The sequence below is a fragment of the Taeniopygia guttata genome, chromosome 2, assembly GCF_048771995.1.
Source record: "Taeniopygia guttata chromosome 2, bTaeGut7.mat, whole genome shotgun sequence".
NCBI classification, from domain to species: Eukaryota; Metazoa; Chordata; class Aves; order Passeriformes; family Estrildidae; genus Taeniopygia; species Taeniopygia guttata.
This window is the reverse complement of record NC_133026.1, coordinates 101,164,187-101,177,226: the sequence shown is the minus strand read 5'-3', so window position 1 is coordinate 101,177,226 and position 13,040 is coordinate 101,164,187. Positions and strand designations below refer to the sequence as shown.

Here is a 13,040-nt window from a genome sequence, read left to right as displayed (position 1 = left end):
ACCAAGCATCCCTGTCCCCAAATGCTGATATAAAACTAAAGGATTGAGAAATCAAGTTCTTTGAGAGGAAGAAGAGAAAAAAAGATTACAGAGACAAGAAATGTGACTGTTCTTTTTACATAGCTGTAGGTAGCTATGCGTTCCAGTTAGATTTTCTTCCCTCCGTGCTGGCAGTGTGGAATCCCATATTTATTATTTCTTAGCCTTTTTTTCATACATGTCCAAGTGCTCAGTGAAGAATGTTGGTAACCCTATCAGGGAACTAAGTTTTGTGCTTAATTTTGATTGCAGTTCCCATTCCTTCAAATTCAGTCTGATTTTCAGAGAAAATCTCTTCCATTTTCTGTTTTTCTGATATTACCACCATTAACAAAAGGATGGGCAGCAAAATTTGCCCTTGGTAATATCTTCATAGCTTCTTTCCTTCAAAGCATATTTTAGGGAAACCTGGGCAAAGTAATTTTGCCTCAGAGGGTTTGCTGAAGCGAGACTGATTGGAGTTTAATGAGTAGCTTAACTGAGGATGTACAGAGGCAACTTCAGCTTGCTGACTCTACCTTCCACTTATTTTCTTTCTGGTACTAACTGCAGTAGAAGTCAATCCAGCCTTCACCCTGATTATGCATTCAGTTAGGTCAGATTTACTGACCTGCAGTAACTCTACGGAAGCCACCAACGTTATTCCAGAATTATACCACAGTGAATGCAAGGAGGATCAGTTTCCTACTATTTTTTTCCCTGACCCGGGATAAATACCAGAAAGGTATTTGCTGAGTTAAGCAGTGCTGTTTTTAAACAGTCCCAATTTGACATGGACTTTTGGTAATGTTCTTGATTTCACAAGGTCAAATAAAATATGTACAGTACCAATGCCCTGTTTTTTCCCCTGATCCTATTTTGAATTCCCTGTAGTTTACTTAGAAATATAAGTAAACAGTTAGAATAGCTGTAGAGCAAATGCTTCAGAAGTAGCTATTTAAAACCCCAACTCATTATGGGAATTGTCACAAGGAAATAACTGGGAAATAAAAACACCTTAATGCTGTTAGCAAGCTGTAGGTATTTCATCTACGAAACAAGCCAGTCTTCCCACACATTTAATATGTCAAGCTTAAGGAATTTCAACTGGTGCCACTTGTTGGTCCCTAGAAAATGTATAATGAAATATTATGTCAAAGGAACTCAGTTTATCTTTTATTTCAGCACAGCTAGGCTTCTTGCATAAAGTAGGTTGCCTCCACAGAATAAAGTCACTCAAAAATATATAGTCTGAAACGATATATTGTGGGGAAAAACGTTTTTTTTGTGCTACATCTATTTGTGATTGCATAGGAATATAAAAGTTCGAAGCTGTTGTAAATTTGGCATATAGGCTTTACCTTTGCAGTGTGTTATCCTGATGGGATTGCCCACTCTCCTGCCTATGTACAAAGTGAAGAATATTCCCACTGGCACGTTAAAATTTATATCAGAGAGAAAATCAGACACTTTTTAGAGACATACCTGGTGCAACTAATGGGAAGAGAATGACAAAATACCCATAAGCTAATGCTACCAACACCTTTAGAAATAACTTATCCTGCTTGTTTCTGTTTTCATTCAGGAGGAAGAAACACACAAAGGAAATCTTCAAAGGTGAGTAAAACTTGCAAGGGAAAACCCAGCAAACACTCAACTGCTGGAGGTATGACTTTCTGCACCTAAGCCACAGGCCAGGACATAGCCATGCCACCTCCTAAACAGCCTGCAAGCCAGATTAAAGGATGCACCCAGGGATTCATTTGTCTCAATATGCTTCATCTCTCCTCTGGTTAACTTGGGCCACATTCAGCTGCTATGCACAAAGAACAAACTATGAAAGTATATGAAGCTGAACCTTACAGTGAAATCTACTCCTGCCTTAGCAAGCAGTGCAGTACACACTGCAGACATCCATATGTAAAGGAAAACACTTGGTGCTGAGGACATGATATGCTGCTGCATGTCAGGGATGTTTTGCTTTGGACTGGTTCTGGTCTTATCCCATGGGTTGAATACCCACCAAACCCTAGAATGCATTCGTTGTGCTTCTGGAGAACATCTCCCAGCTCATTTTCATCCCAAAGGAATGAAGCCTCTGCTCTCTGAGATTGCTCTCCTGATGCAAACCAGAGCATCTTACTAGTATATCCATTTAGAAACCATACTCACCTGAATCCCTAACAGAGACACACCCTAACTACAGCAGGACCTCTTGATTAAAAACTCACAGTGTGACTTGGCTCTATCCTTTGGATCACTGACTTCTCAATGAGTTACCTCATTGAACCAGCTCTGATAACTACACTTACTTGCATTTTTATTTAGTCCCATTTGATTTTTTTTTTAATTAAAATAAAGCAGTAGGATAACTCACCTGAATGCCTGTGATTTGTACAAATTTGTAAAATGCGGAAGAGCTAAGAATTCAGCATTATCACTTAGAGAGGTTCCCTTGGTTAAATTTCAGCATGAGCTCAACTCACCAAGCCAGTTCAATGTAGCAGTATTTCTGCTGGATGTCCCACATCACTGCACTCCAGCTGTGCAGTCTGGGCAGTCTCAGGAGTGAGGGTGGACTTGATGATTTCCCAGCAGGTCAGAAATACTCTACACTTGCTTTGAAAAGTGTGCCTCGCATTGTCACAAACACTCATTTCCTGTGAATGGTATAATTCTGAGATGCATCCTACTGCTCCACATTACAGATACTTACCTAGCAGTAATCCATGAGAAAGTAGTAAATTAAGAACCTTTAATAAACCATTTGGTACTTTTAATGGCATATCACAGATGTTTGTGTTCACAGCTATATCAAAGATAAGTAAAAGGGGACTTAAATGAAAGAAAGGGCTAAAGGAAGGAAAAGTAGGAAAAAGTTTTTTGTTCAGAGGGTACTTGAGCACTGGAACAGGCTCCCTAGAGAAGTGGTTATGGTATCAAGCCTGCCAGAGTTCAGGGAGTGTTTGGACAATTTTCTCAGGCACATCGTGTCTTTTTTGGGGTATGCAGGGCCAAAAGTTAGACTTTGATGATCCTTGTGGGTCCCTTCCAACTCAGGACAGTCTATGATTCAATGATTGAAGGGTTTTATATGTAAGGAGATGATGAAAGTTGGGTTTCCAGAGTTTGCTGCTGAAAATAAGTTACTGTACAACGATTTCAGGCACATGAGTGACTCTCTTGTGTTCCTCTCTCCAGGGCAATGTCCGTTTCTTCTATGTCCGAATTTCAGCGCCTGATGGATATTTCTCCATTTCTACCAGAAAAAAATTTACCTTCATCTGGCAGCAAAGATGATATAACACCTCCCTTGTCTCCTGATGATCTGAAATACATTGAGGAGTTCAACAAAAACTGGGATTACAGTAATGCTAAGAGCCATGGTGGGGCAACTGACAAGCCTGCAGAGGGTTGGGCAGAAAGGACAGAAATTGGAAAAGCTGGGAATGATCCTGCTTCAGATCCATTCCAGGCATCCTCATGGTACCTCACCACCAGTGTCACTATGACCACCAACACCATGACCAGCCCAGAGCACTGCCAGAAGCAGCCAACGAGGAGTCACAGTGTCAATGACAAAATGGGAGTGCGGGTATTTCACAGCCCACCAGTTGTCCGTAGGTTCGATAACTCAGTGATAGCTGGCAGTGAAGGGAAAAACCAGGCTGAGCCAGACTTCCTGTTTTCTGTGACCAAAGCTATGGGGAACGTCACTGAGACAAAAGGTGCTTCCTCGGATATGTTTGGAAGGTGGTCTTGTGACCTGGCCAAACACCATAAAGATTTTCTGGAGAACGGTCTTCATCCCATTGAACGTCCTATTTGCACTACTGTGGGCTTTGCCTCACCCTTGCACAGCTTGGAGATGTCCAAGAACATGAGTGATGACATGAAGGAGGTCGCTTTCTCTGTCCGGAACGCAATACGCTCCAACTCCACAGAGCCTCAGTTTAAGGACACGGCGTGCCAAACCAACGGCATGAGAACAACAGGGACACAGACCACCCAGACCATCAGCGTCGGCTTGCAGACAGAAACCCTGCGCAGTATCACCAGCAGTCCACACAAGTGTCTGACACCAAAGGGGGGGTCCACACCTGTCTCATCACCATCCAGAAGTCTAAGAAGTAGGCAGGTGACCCCCGTCATTGAAAAGGTCCAGGCTAAGTTTGAACGCACATGCTGCTCCCCCAAATACGGCTCTCCAAAGCTGCAAAGGAAAGTCCTTCCCAAATCAGACCAGCCAAATAACCGGACTTTGCCTGGCACGCCTCAGAAAGGATTCAGCGAGTCTGCTTGGGCTCGATCAACTACCACACGGGAGAGTCCTGTCCACACCACTATCAATGATGGCCTGTCCAGTTTGTTTAACATCATTGACCATAGCCCCACCTTTCATGAGACTTTCCAAAAATGCCCGAGATCTGGCAGCCGGTCCAGGTCAGCAGAACCCAGAGCAGAACTGGGCACATTACAGGAGCCATGTACAAATGCCCGTGGCAGATCACCCAGTCCTCTCCGTCTGGGGACAGAGACACAAAAGGAAGAAGGATCTGAGGTGACAAGTATTAGGCAGGATTTATCTGCTCCTCCAGGGTACACACTTGCAGAAAATGCTGCCAGGATCTTGAATAAGAAACTTTTGGAGCATGCCTTAAAGGAAGAGAGAAGGCTACCTTCACACAGCCCACCAAATCTTAGCAATGACAACAGCACAGGAGAAATTGTCAAAGTAGATCCAGGGTCCATAGAGGTAATGAATTTGCTTGTTTTTCCTCCTATAGCTAAGTGCACTCTTCTTTGAGAAAATGTATTATGAGATTTCTTGCGGTCCTACTGAGTATTTACAGTGAATATCCTAGTCCTGTCCTGGTACCACCAGCAATTTCCAGTCATGAAACTTTGGATTAATCACTGAAGAATGCATGAAAGAATTGAATCTCTATCCTGGCAGCTTATTTGGCTTGAAAGCATCAGAAGAGTTTTAGCCTTTATGGGATAAAAAATGTTTTTTCCCTGAACAGCTGGTATAAGGTTTTCTGCCACAAAATACACCATTGGTTACAGGTGCTCTAGGGACACTGGGTTTGAATAAATTTTTATGCTGGATGGAAAGGTAGATTCTTTCTCCTACACAAGAATGGGTCTTAACAAGTTTTTGTGAAAAATAGTCTTTACAGTACCCTGGAGCAAGCCTTCAGGGCCTTCAGCATATCTTTCCTGAATGTATCTGATTAAGTTTGGCTCAGGTCTGTGAATGTGATTGAATGGCATGATGTTTGGTACTGACTGCTGCTGCCTCACAGAAATAACAAAAAGCAAAAAATACACATGTAATCAACTAATCTAGACACATACCTATTTAGTGCTTAAGAACTCCTTGCTGGTATTTTGTCAAGTCATCATCTGTCGCAGCAAGTGTGCCCAGATGTTGGGGGTCAGTCTCAGGTGTAACAGCAATAAACAAAAATGGAAGGTGTAATGATGGATGAAAGCTTTCAGTTACCAGTATTTAAATCTCCTGTTTCTGGTGAACCTTTGAAAGCACTTGAAAGTCTTTCTGTTAAGAAATCCAGGAAAGCTGAATTATGCCCAGCTCTTATGTGCATGTGTTGCCTTTCTTGTACAGCCATGAAAAGGGGTGTGTATTGCTGGTTGGTGACAGTCCCCAGAGCAGAGGCAAGGACTCCTCATCCTCTCTGCCCTGTGCTGTCCCTTCAGCATCCTAGTCTTGTCATGGGCCCTGGCTCCAGGGAAGCAGCTCCTTAACCCCTGCACACCCCATACATCCACCTTGCCTTTTCTGGGCAGACTCCTACTACCCCTGCCTCAGGTACCTCAGAAGGGAAGGTTCAAACCTCGGTTTCTAACTCAACATGTGGCATGAAGGATATCCAGGGATATCCTGGAATCTTTGGTTACCTAGTGGGTGGTTCTCAGTTCCTTTTTTGTAGGTATTGCTCAGATGATGTGATCTTTTTTTCCGAACAGACAATCCAAACCTAAGGATTTATCCCCTATGTGCAGTTTAAACAGATATAAGCAGGGAAGTTTTCCAATTAAAAAAGGAAAAGAAAAGAAACCACATGCACATTATAAATACTAGTTAGTGAAAGTGGTCTTTGTGCACAAACCTCAGAGTGAATAAAGGTGGGAAGCAGCCTCATTTATTTGACATTTTCCAGCTCTCTCTGTATTTTGTCCTTAGTTTGAAATACTGGGAATACACTACTGGTCTGTATTAGGAAGTGTGTTGTACTCTAACAAGTTCAATTCAGCTTTGCCTTCAAGGTAACTCTGGAAATTCTTGATTTCCTCCTGTATCTTTAAACTGCCTCAGTAGGTTTCAAATATAAATAGATGGATGTCATCCCACATCATCACAAATTCCTGTTGGCAAAACACAAACTAGCAACAGTACCTGAGTTTGATGCACAGAAAGATTTGGGTCAATGCTATTTATCAAAAAATAATTGACCCTTAAACTGGCAGAAAATTGCTCCTTTTTGTGAATTCTCAGTATCTTTTGCCTAATTTTTTGAGTTACGAGCCCTAGAGCTAAGACTTGTTTCTCCTTGCAGCTCCTACATGGTTGCTATGACTGTAGTCTACATGCACAGGTTTTGTTCTTTGGCTGCTCCTAGCATTTCTCAGGAATGTGGATTGAAAAGGAAACTGGTGGGCATTTCCACAATGAGCTTAGCTTTTCCTAACTGAGATGGTGCTCTGGAAGATGTACTCAAGGGAAGCGTGGGTTTGCTGCTGAAAAAAAACCACCCACAAATAAGTTTAGACTCTGCAGGTGCCTTGAGTTATTTGTGGATTACCCTGACCACACAAATTACACTTTGTACAAAGTCTCTTAGCACATTTTGTACAAAGCTGTTCAGGGAATTATGATCTTGAAGGAGGCAGGTTTGTGCTTGGGGCAGCGCTGACACAATGCTTCCACCCTCCTGTAGATTCCTGCTCTGCTTCCCTCTGACCTGTTGGTTTCTGGCCAAGTCAAGTGCCCTTCTTACCACCGAAAGCCTTCTGGGTTCTGCAGCCATAGCATATTAAACTTGCATGCAGCACCTGTTGGTGACTTTTCCTCAGTTTGAGCTTCTGAGTTGTTTAGTTACATCATTTCCTTCTTTATTCCTGCTGCAAATATGAAATCTAGTTCATATATTTATCTATTTATGTACATGTGCATGTGCATGTGAGTGTATATGCATACAGAGCAGGAATAACTTTGTGTTTTTGACTTGCCCAGAGCTGCTTACAGGCAAATTCATATCCACATAGTGTGGCCTACTGGTGTCTTATCCTGCTAAATCACTAAACTCCTATCTTAGGTGTGTGTCATAGGATTTATACATTTTACTATTAAAAATGCAGATTAGCATTACCTAACTAACAATGTAATAGCCTTAGGAACATTTTTGCTTTTATGACTAGCAAGGGTGTAGATCGTGGAGGTTACACAACAGTCCTGGACTGGGAGTCTGACTCATTTCTGGAGACAACACTGTGAAAGGACCATCCACACAGACCCACAGATGAGAGAGCAGGTGCTGCATCCTCTGCTCACCAGGGCCAAGCAATTGCCACAGGCTTGTCACTGAGCCATTCAGCATGGGAGGGGGAATGCTGAAAATCAGGGAAGGTGTTGACAGAATTAAAGGGCTTTTGGTTAAGCCTAAGTTTCCCATCGAGCATCACTGCTGAAGAGAAACAACGGAGAAAGGTGAGGCAAAGAGTTGTCATGAAACCTGAGTAATAGAAGTGTAAGCAACAAACAATAACAGCCATTTTTTTGCTTATTAAAGATTCCCTAAGCAGAAACGCTCTCTTGAAATCAAATGAAGGAAAAAACCCCACAGCTTTATTCCTCTCATAGTAATGTGTTTTTTCCCTAGCCCCAGTCAAGGTTGGCAAAAAAAACCAGATATCTTTCTCTGCTGAGTAGAAATGTTTGGTTTGTTTATTGTTATATCCACTTCTGAAACTGTGCTAGGATTGTAAAACATTGGTTTGTTTGCTTCCTTTCTTTCTAAGTCTTTTCCTTCCAGTGGCTTGGCTTTTATTTTTGATTATTAGTTTCCCTGTGATAACACTGGTAACATGATCTGAATGAGTAGTAACACTGGGAGACTTCTTCCTTGCAGACATGAAATCTTCACTTTAAAAAAATAATCAATTAAAACAGTTCTTTCCAACCTACTTGCTTTCTTTCTCTTTTCTGTCTGTTCTGTCCAGAACCAAACTGTCTTATTAACTACCCCCTGGGGACTCTAACCCTGCCTGCCTCACTGCTGTAAGTCCTTTCTACCTTGTTTCCAGAGCTTTCCGAAGGCGGTCATTCTTGAACATGTGGGTTAACAGAGGGAAATAAATGACCACAACTCCAGAGGTATCGGCATGCACCTGACATCCCTGTGGGATTCTTTGTATGTCACAATCAGGAAGAGCTCAGGATAGGAGCACATCTGCTGTGTCCTGCAGCAGCACAGGCTGGGAAGAGGTCACATTAAGTCAAAAATTGTGCTGTTGGGGTTTTTTGCTAAGCTTTTTTAAAGTGGCAAAATTTAAGACTGGCACAAAGGTATGCAAAAATGCTGGGGAGGGATCCAGATTTCAGATTCATGACAAATGCACAGCACTGCACAAGGCTTCTGGCTGCCCCAGGATGCCTTCCCTCTAGTTCTGGCTACAGCAGCAGGTGGAGAGGGCTGGGAAGGAGCTTCAGCACCAGCCTGGAGCTAGAGGCTAAAGTCACCTTTGCTCATTAAGCAGTTCTGGGCCCAGTTCTGTCCAGTGGCTGCAGTTGCCACAGTAGAGGGTACACACTGTGCAGATATAAGCTGTGACCATCCATTTTGCCTCAGAGAGAAGAGAAAACTGTTTTCTTTATTTATTAATATAGACATAGCCATGGTGGCTGACAGCCTGTTTTAGGAAATAGCTAGAAACTGAAGCTGAAATAATCTTTCCCATTTTCAGTGTTCAGGCTAAGAAATGCTGCCTATCCACCTACACCTCTGAGCAACTACCAAACTAAATTACTCACAGGTTATTTATTAAAAAAAAAAAAAAAACCAAAAAAACCCAAAAAAAAAAAATTTCTAGCTATGACAGCTACATGTAGTAAGGGAGGAGGGGTTTTCACAAACCATTCAGCAGAGTTTCCTTGTCATGGCTGGATTTCCACGCTGCAGGGTGGGGTGACTTACTCAGCAGCCAGCACTTTCTAAGATTTTGCTGCCAGTCACTCTTGGCCCTGGAGCAATATCCATCACTAGCACAGCCTTGTGTGCTGCTGGACATGTGTACATCACAGATAAGATGAGTTTAACCTTGCTGCTTGGTAAAAGCTGACCAACATCTGCGGGTGTGCTGGAAAGAGGCTTTTGAACGGGGAGGCAGCAGTGGAAATAAATTTTGTTATCTCTGTGCTAACTCTGTTTTACTGCTCTGAAACTAGGATAAAGCAGCCAGGAGCAAGCAGCACTATAAAGATATCATTTTAAGCCTCCTTTTTGAAAGAGGCTAAGACAAAACCCGCAAATCTCATAGCCTCTTTTCACTGTGTTGTGCTGCCCATGACTGTTGCTGCACAGATGGGTTTCTCTTAACAAATCTGAGTCTAGTGGCAGCTTTCACAGACCATATGCTGCCCCAGGCACAATGGAATAAGGTGAAGTAAGGACACACACTCAATCCTCTTGTTAGCACCAATTTCTATTTAAGCCTTACTGCTGTTTTAGCGAGGGTTGTAAAGTTTATGGGGCAGAGATGGGGTGGGGGGTGAGGATGCAGAGAGGAGGGGGTGCAGGCTGAGGTGCTCTGCAAGTGCTGAGGGCAGCTGGCCATAGCTCTTTCTCAAGCACTGGTGTGCAGCTGTAGATCACCCCATTGGCTGCATGCTTCCCAAAACACCTGGACTGACCCTTCACTGAGGCTTCCCCAAGTCCAAAAATGCACTCTCTCCTAAACAGGTGTCAGCAGCTCCATTTCTCATACCTCAACTCTATGTCTTCAAAATTGGTCTTTCTGTCCTATGACATTCTTGTTTGGTCTTCCACTGCAACTGAGAAGTTCAATGTCGTATCACCTTGTTTGTTCACTGTCAATCACATCATGTTACCTACTCCAATATTCTCCACCTTAGTCACTATTCTCTTTCTCCATGGGAAACAATGTGCTGAGTCCTGGCCTCCCTGCTGCCCTGGTGTCCCTGCGTTTTACTGTGCCACAGCTTTTCCTTTGCATTGTATCATTTCTGGTCTCTCTCTTCATTTATCACTTTATTTGCATTCTGACTTTGGTTTTTATTGAACTGCCCTGTACATTCCAGTGACTGCTGTTTAGTGTACACATTGCTAGGTGCTGGAAAACTACTCTGACTTGCTTTTATAAATTTCAAAGTATGCAGTGAAATTCGCAACTTTGGCTCTGGCCCTATGAGACAGACTTGCTTTCACAGTCACTCATCTTGATGTAGGGAGCATTCAGAGCAAAGCAAAAAGTGCAACTGTACTTTGAGCAAAGTCTATAAATATTAAAATCATTACCAACTTAGTGCCAGGGTGAAAAATCGCAACCACAGATTGTTTCTAATTGCAAAGGCAAGATAAGCAAGCCAGAACAGTGGAAACTTGGTGAAGGAATAAAATTTACAATTTCTTCCATTTCTGCGAATGTTGCCTTTAATATAGAGTACCTCTGAATCCTGTAGTTCAGGCTTCAGCAGCTGGCAATTAGAAGTAGTGTTCCAGAAAATCAAGTCTGTAGGTAAGCCTTATTTTTAACCCAGCTGGAGATCATAACTACCCCTGTAGTCATTATTCTGTGCTAAGAAGTCTCCTGCATGTCAAGTCTGAATTCTGAAGGAGGAAAAAAGGAGACGGTGGTTGATTTTTTCACCTGTCTTGCAAATGCCAAACCTAGTCTTTTTATGCTAGGTCAGCACTTAAAGTGTTGAATAGTGGATTATCCTGAATTGTTATGCAAATGTACTTTTCAGCTCTTCTTTTTCTAGCACAAGGAGAAATAGCAATTGAAAGTGTGTCAGCTACTCCAACTCACCCTCTTTCTTTCATTGTCTCCTTACCTGTTCCATAAATCATGTACTCAGATGCAGATACCTGGATCCCTCACGCAGCCAGGTGTTTGCTGCTTGCTTTTGTCCCGCACCCTGACACACGCTTAGCTTTAGTTTGGCGGTTTTGTTTCTTAATTCTTCGCGCATCCTGACGGTCTCTAATGCAAGTCACTAACCTCTGTTTTGCTCTCTTGGCTGCCAAGGAACTGCCTTGTTCTGCACTAGCCCCGTCCCTCCAACCCTGCTTCTCCCGGCCAGAGAGACCAGCGAACCGGCGCCCACCGTCACGATGGGCCTCACATTCCCCTACTGCCTCACAGCCGCAGTCCACCGGAGACCTGACTTCCTCAGAGGAGTGTGGAAGCAAGGAGATGCTGGCAGAGACCCCCAGCCAGGGAGGTGAGCCGGCCTGACTCCACATGGGAACAGGGCAGGCCACCGCTCGCCTCCGCCAGGTCGCCCGCCAGCCGTCTCTGCCATGAAGGAGCAAGGTCCACTTGGAGAGGTCAAAGAATGTTCTCAGACACAGCTGCTGAATGTGCAACCTGGGAAACAGAGGTGTTTCTAGAATGAAACAGTTTATGTGCCTGTAATAACTTAATTTTTTTCATAGCTGAGAGAACTATTTTTGTCTCCATCTTTTCTACATACAGTATATTAACAAAAACAACAAAAAAAAGGGTTAAAATGATATAAAAGTAAGATTTAAAATAAAATGTAAATTAAGTTTTAAGGGAATTTGAATACTTGCTCGTGCTCTCTCCAAATACTGACTGCCTTTTGGTTATATTTGCACTGTTACATTTTCAGTTTTAGTTTTGGGTATTTTGGGTTGGTTTTTTGGGTTTTTTTTATTTCATGTAAAACTAGGGTCTTAAGTTAATTTTATTCTATTTTAATGTCAGTGTTATCAGTTTTTAAAGGTAAAATTCTTAAAGATGCTTCAACTGTCTGAAGCGATACCTTTTAAGTAGTGAAGAAAGCCATTAAGCTCGTTCACTAGACTTGTAATTAATTGAGATGGAGGGGAATACAGGTAAACACAGGTAAATGTGTAAAAAAAAAAAAGAAAAGAATGCCTCAGAAAGTCTTACAGAGTTAGCTGTAAAATACACCTACAATACTTGACTTGCATGCCTCTGGGTCCTCGCACTTTAGTGCATGTACATACTGCTACTGTACCATCACATAAATGTGAGTCAATCTGTTTCACTGTAATATTGTTGTGAATTTACCTGTACTGTACTTTTATTGTTGGTATTCTTGCATTGACTATACAAAAAAGAGTTTTTAAATTATTGTTAGCAGTTCAACTGGCTATGTACAGCGTTTACTGAGAACTTCCTTTGTTTTGGAAAAACCATGGAAAATCTCTGGGCATACTAAATTGTAACTGGTCTTGTTTAAGAGTCTGTTTGAGACCATGTGAAGTGGAAATAAAACCCTCAGTATTTACAAGCTGCTCGAGTGCTTCATAATGTTTTTTTATGATAGTACTTCTCAGATTCATTTAACTGGGGGACATAAAATCCCCTGAATTCCTTCTTTATTCATAAGGGAAGAAAAAAAGCTTCCTTATATTAAATAAATCACAGCAAAACCAAATATTATGCTGTGCTCTACAGACTCCTGTGAACACTGGATCAGACCATGGGAAGCTTTCTAAATTCCCTCCCTAAACTCCACAAAACATCAACTCACACAGATTGTAGGACCCATCTTCTCAGTTTCTCTGAGGCACTATGGCTTGTTGTTTTCTTACTCTTGGGAGTGAAAACCAGCCAGCTAAATGGAACACCAGAAATATGACATGTCCAGTATTAATCTAAGCTTACTTACCATCTGCATTACACACAGAGACCAATAACCAGGGCTTTTGTAAAACTGAAGTAAACGCAGCCAAGAATTCACGCTTCTGAGAGGTGGAAAC

General features: G+C 42.3%; 1 protein-coding gene across 11 annotated transcripts in view; it reads left to right on the top strand.

The window, feature by feature from the left end:
- MTCL1 (microtubule crosslinking factor 1) overlaps nucleotides 1-12,568 on the top strand; it is a 102,647-nt gene extending 90,079 nt beyond the window's left edge. For 7 of the 11 annotated variants that reach the window (XM_030265989.4, XM_030265990.4, XM_072924508.1 and 4 more), the window contains 3 exons: nucleotides 1,604-1,635; nucleotides 3,220-4,774; nucleotides 11,314-12,568. In XM_030265989.4, coding sequence (XP_030121849.3) covers nucleotides 1,604-1,635; nucleotides 3,220-4,774; nucleotides 11,314-11,523 — 1,797 coding nt within the window. In that variant the 3' untranslated portion in view covers nucleotides 11,524-12,568. Of the gene's footprint in view, nucleotides 1-1,603; nucleotides 1,636-3,219; nucleotides 4,775-8,265; nucleotides 8,324-11,313 lie in introns of all 11 variants that reach the window. The other 4 variants (XM_072924510.1, XM_072924514.1, XM_041714697.2 and 1 more) reach the window with 1 other exon arrangement.
- Nucleotides 12,569-13,040: the final 472 nt, after the last annotated feature.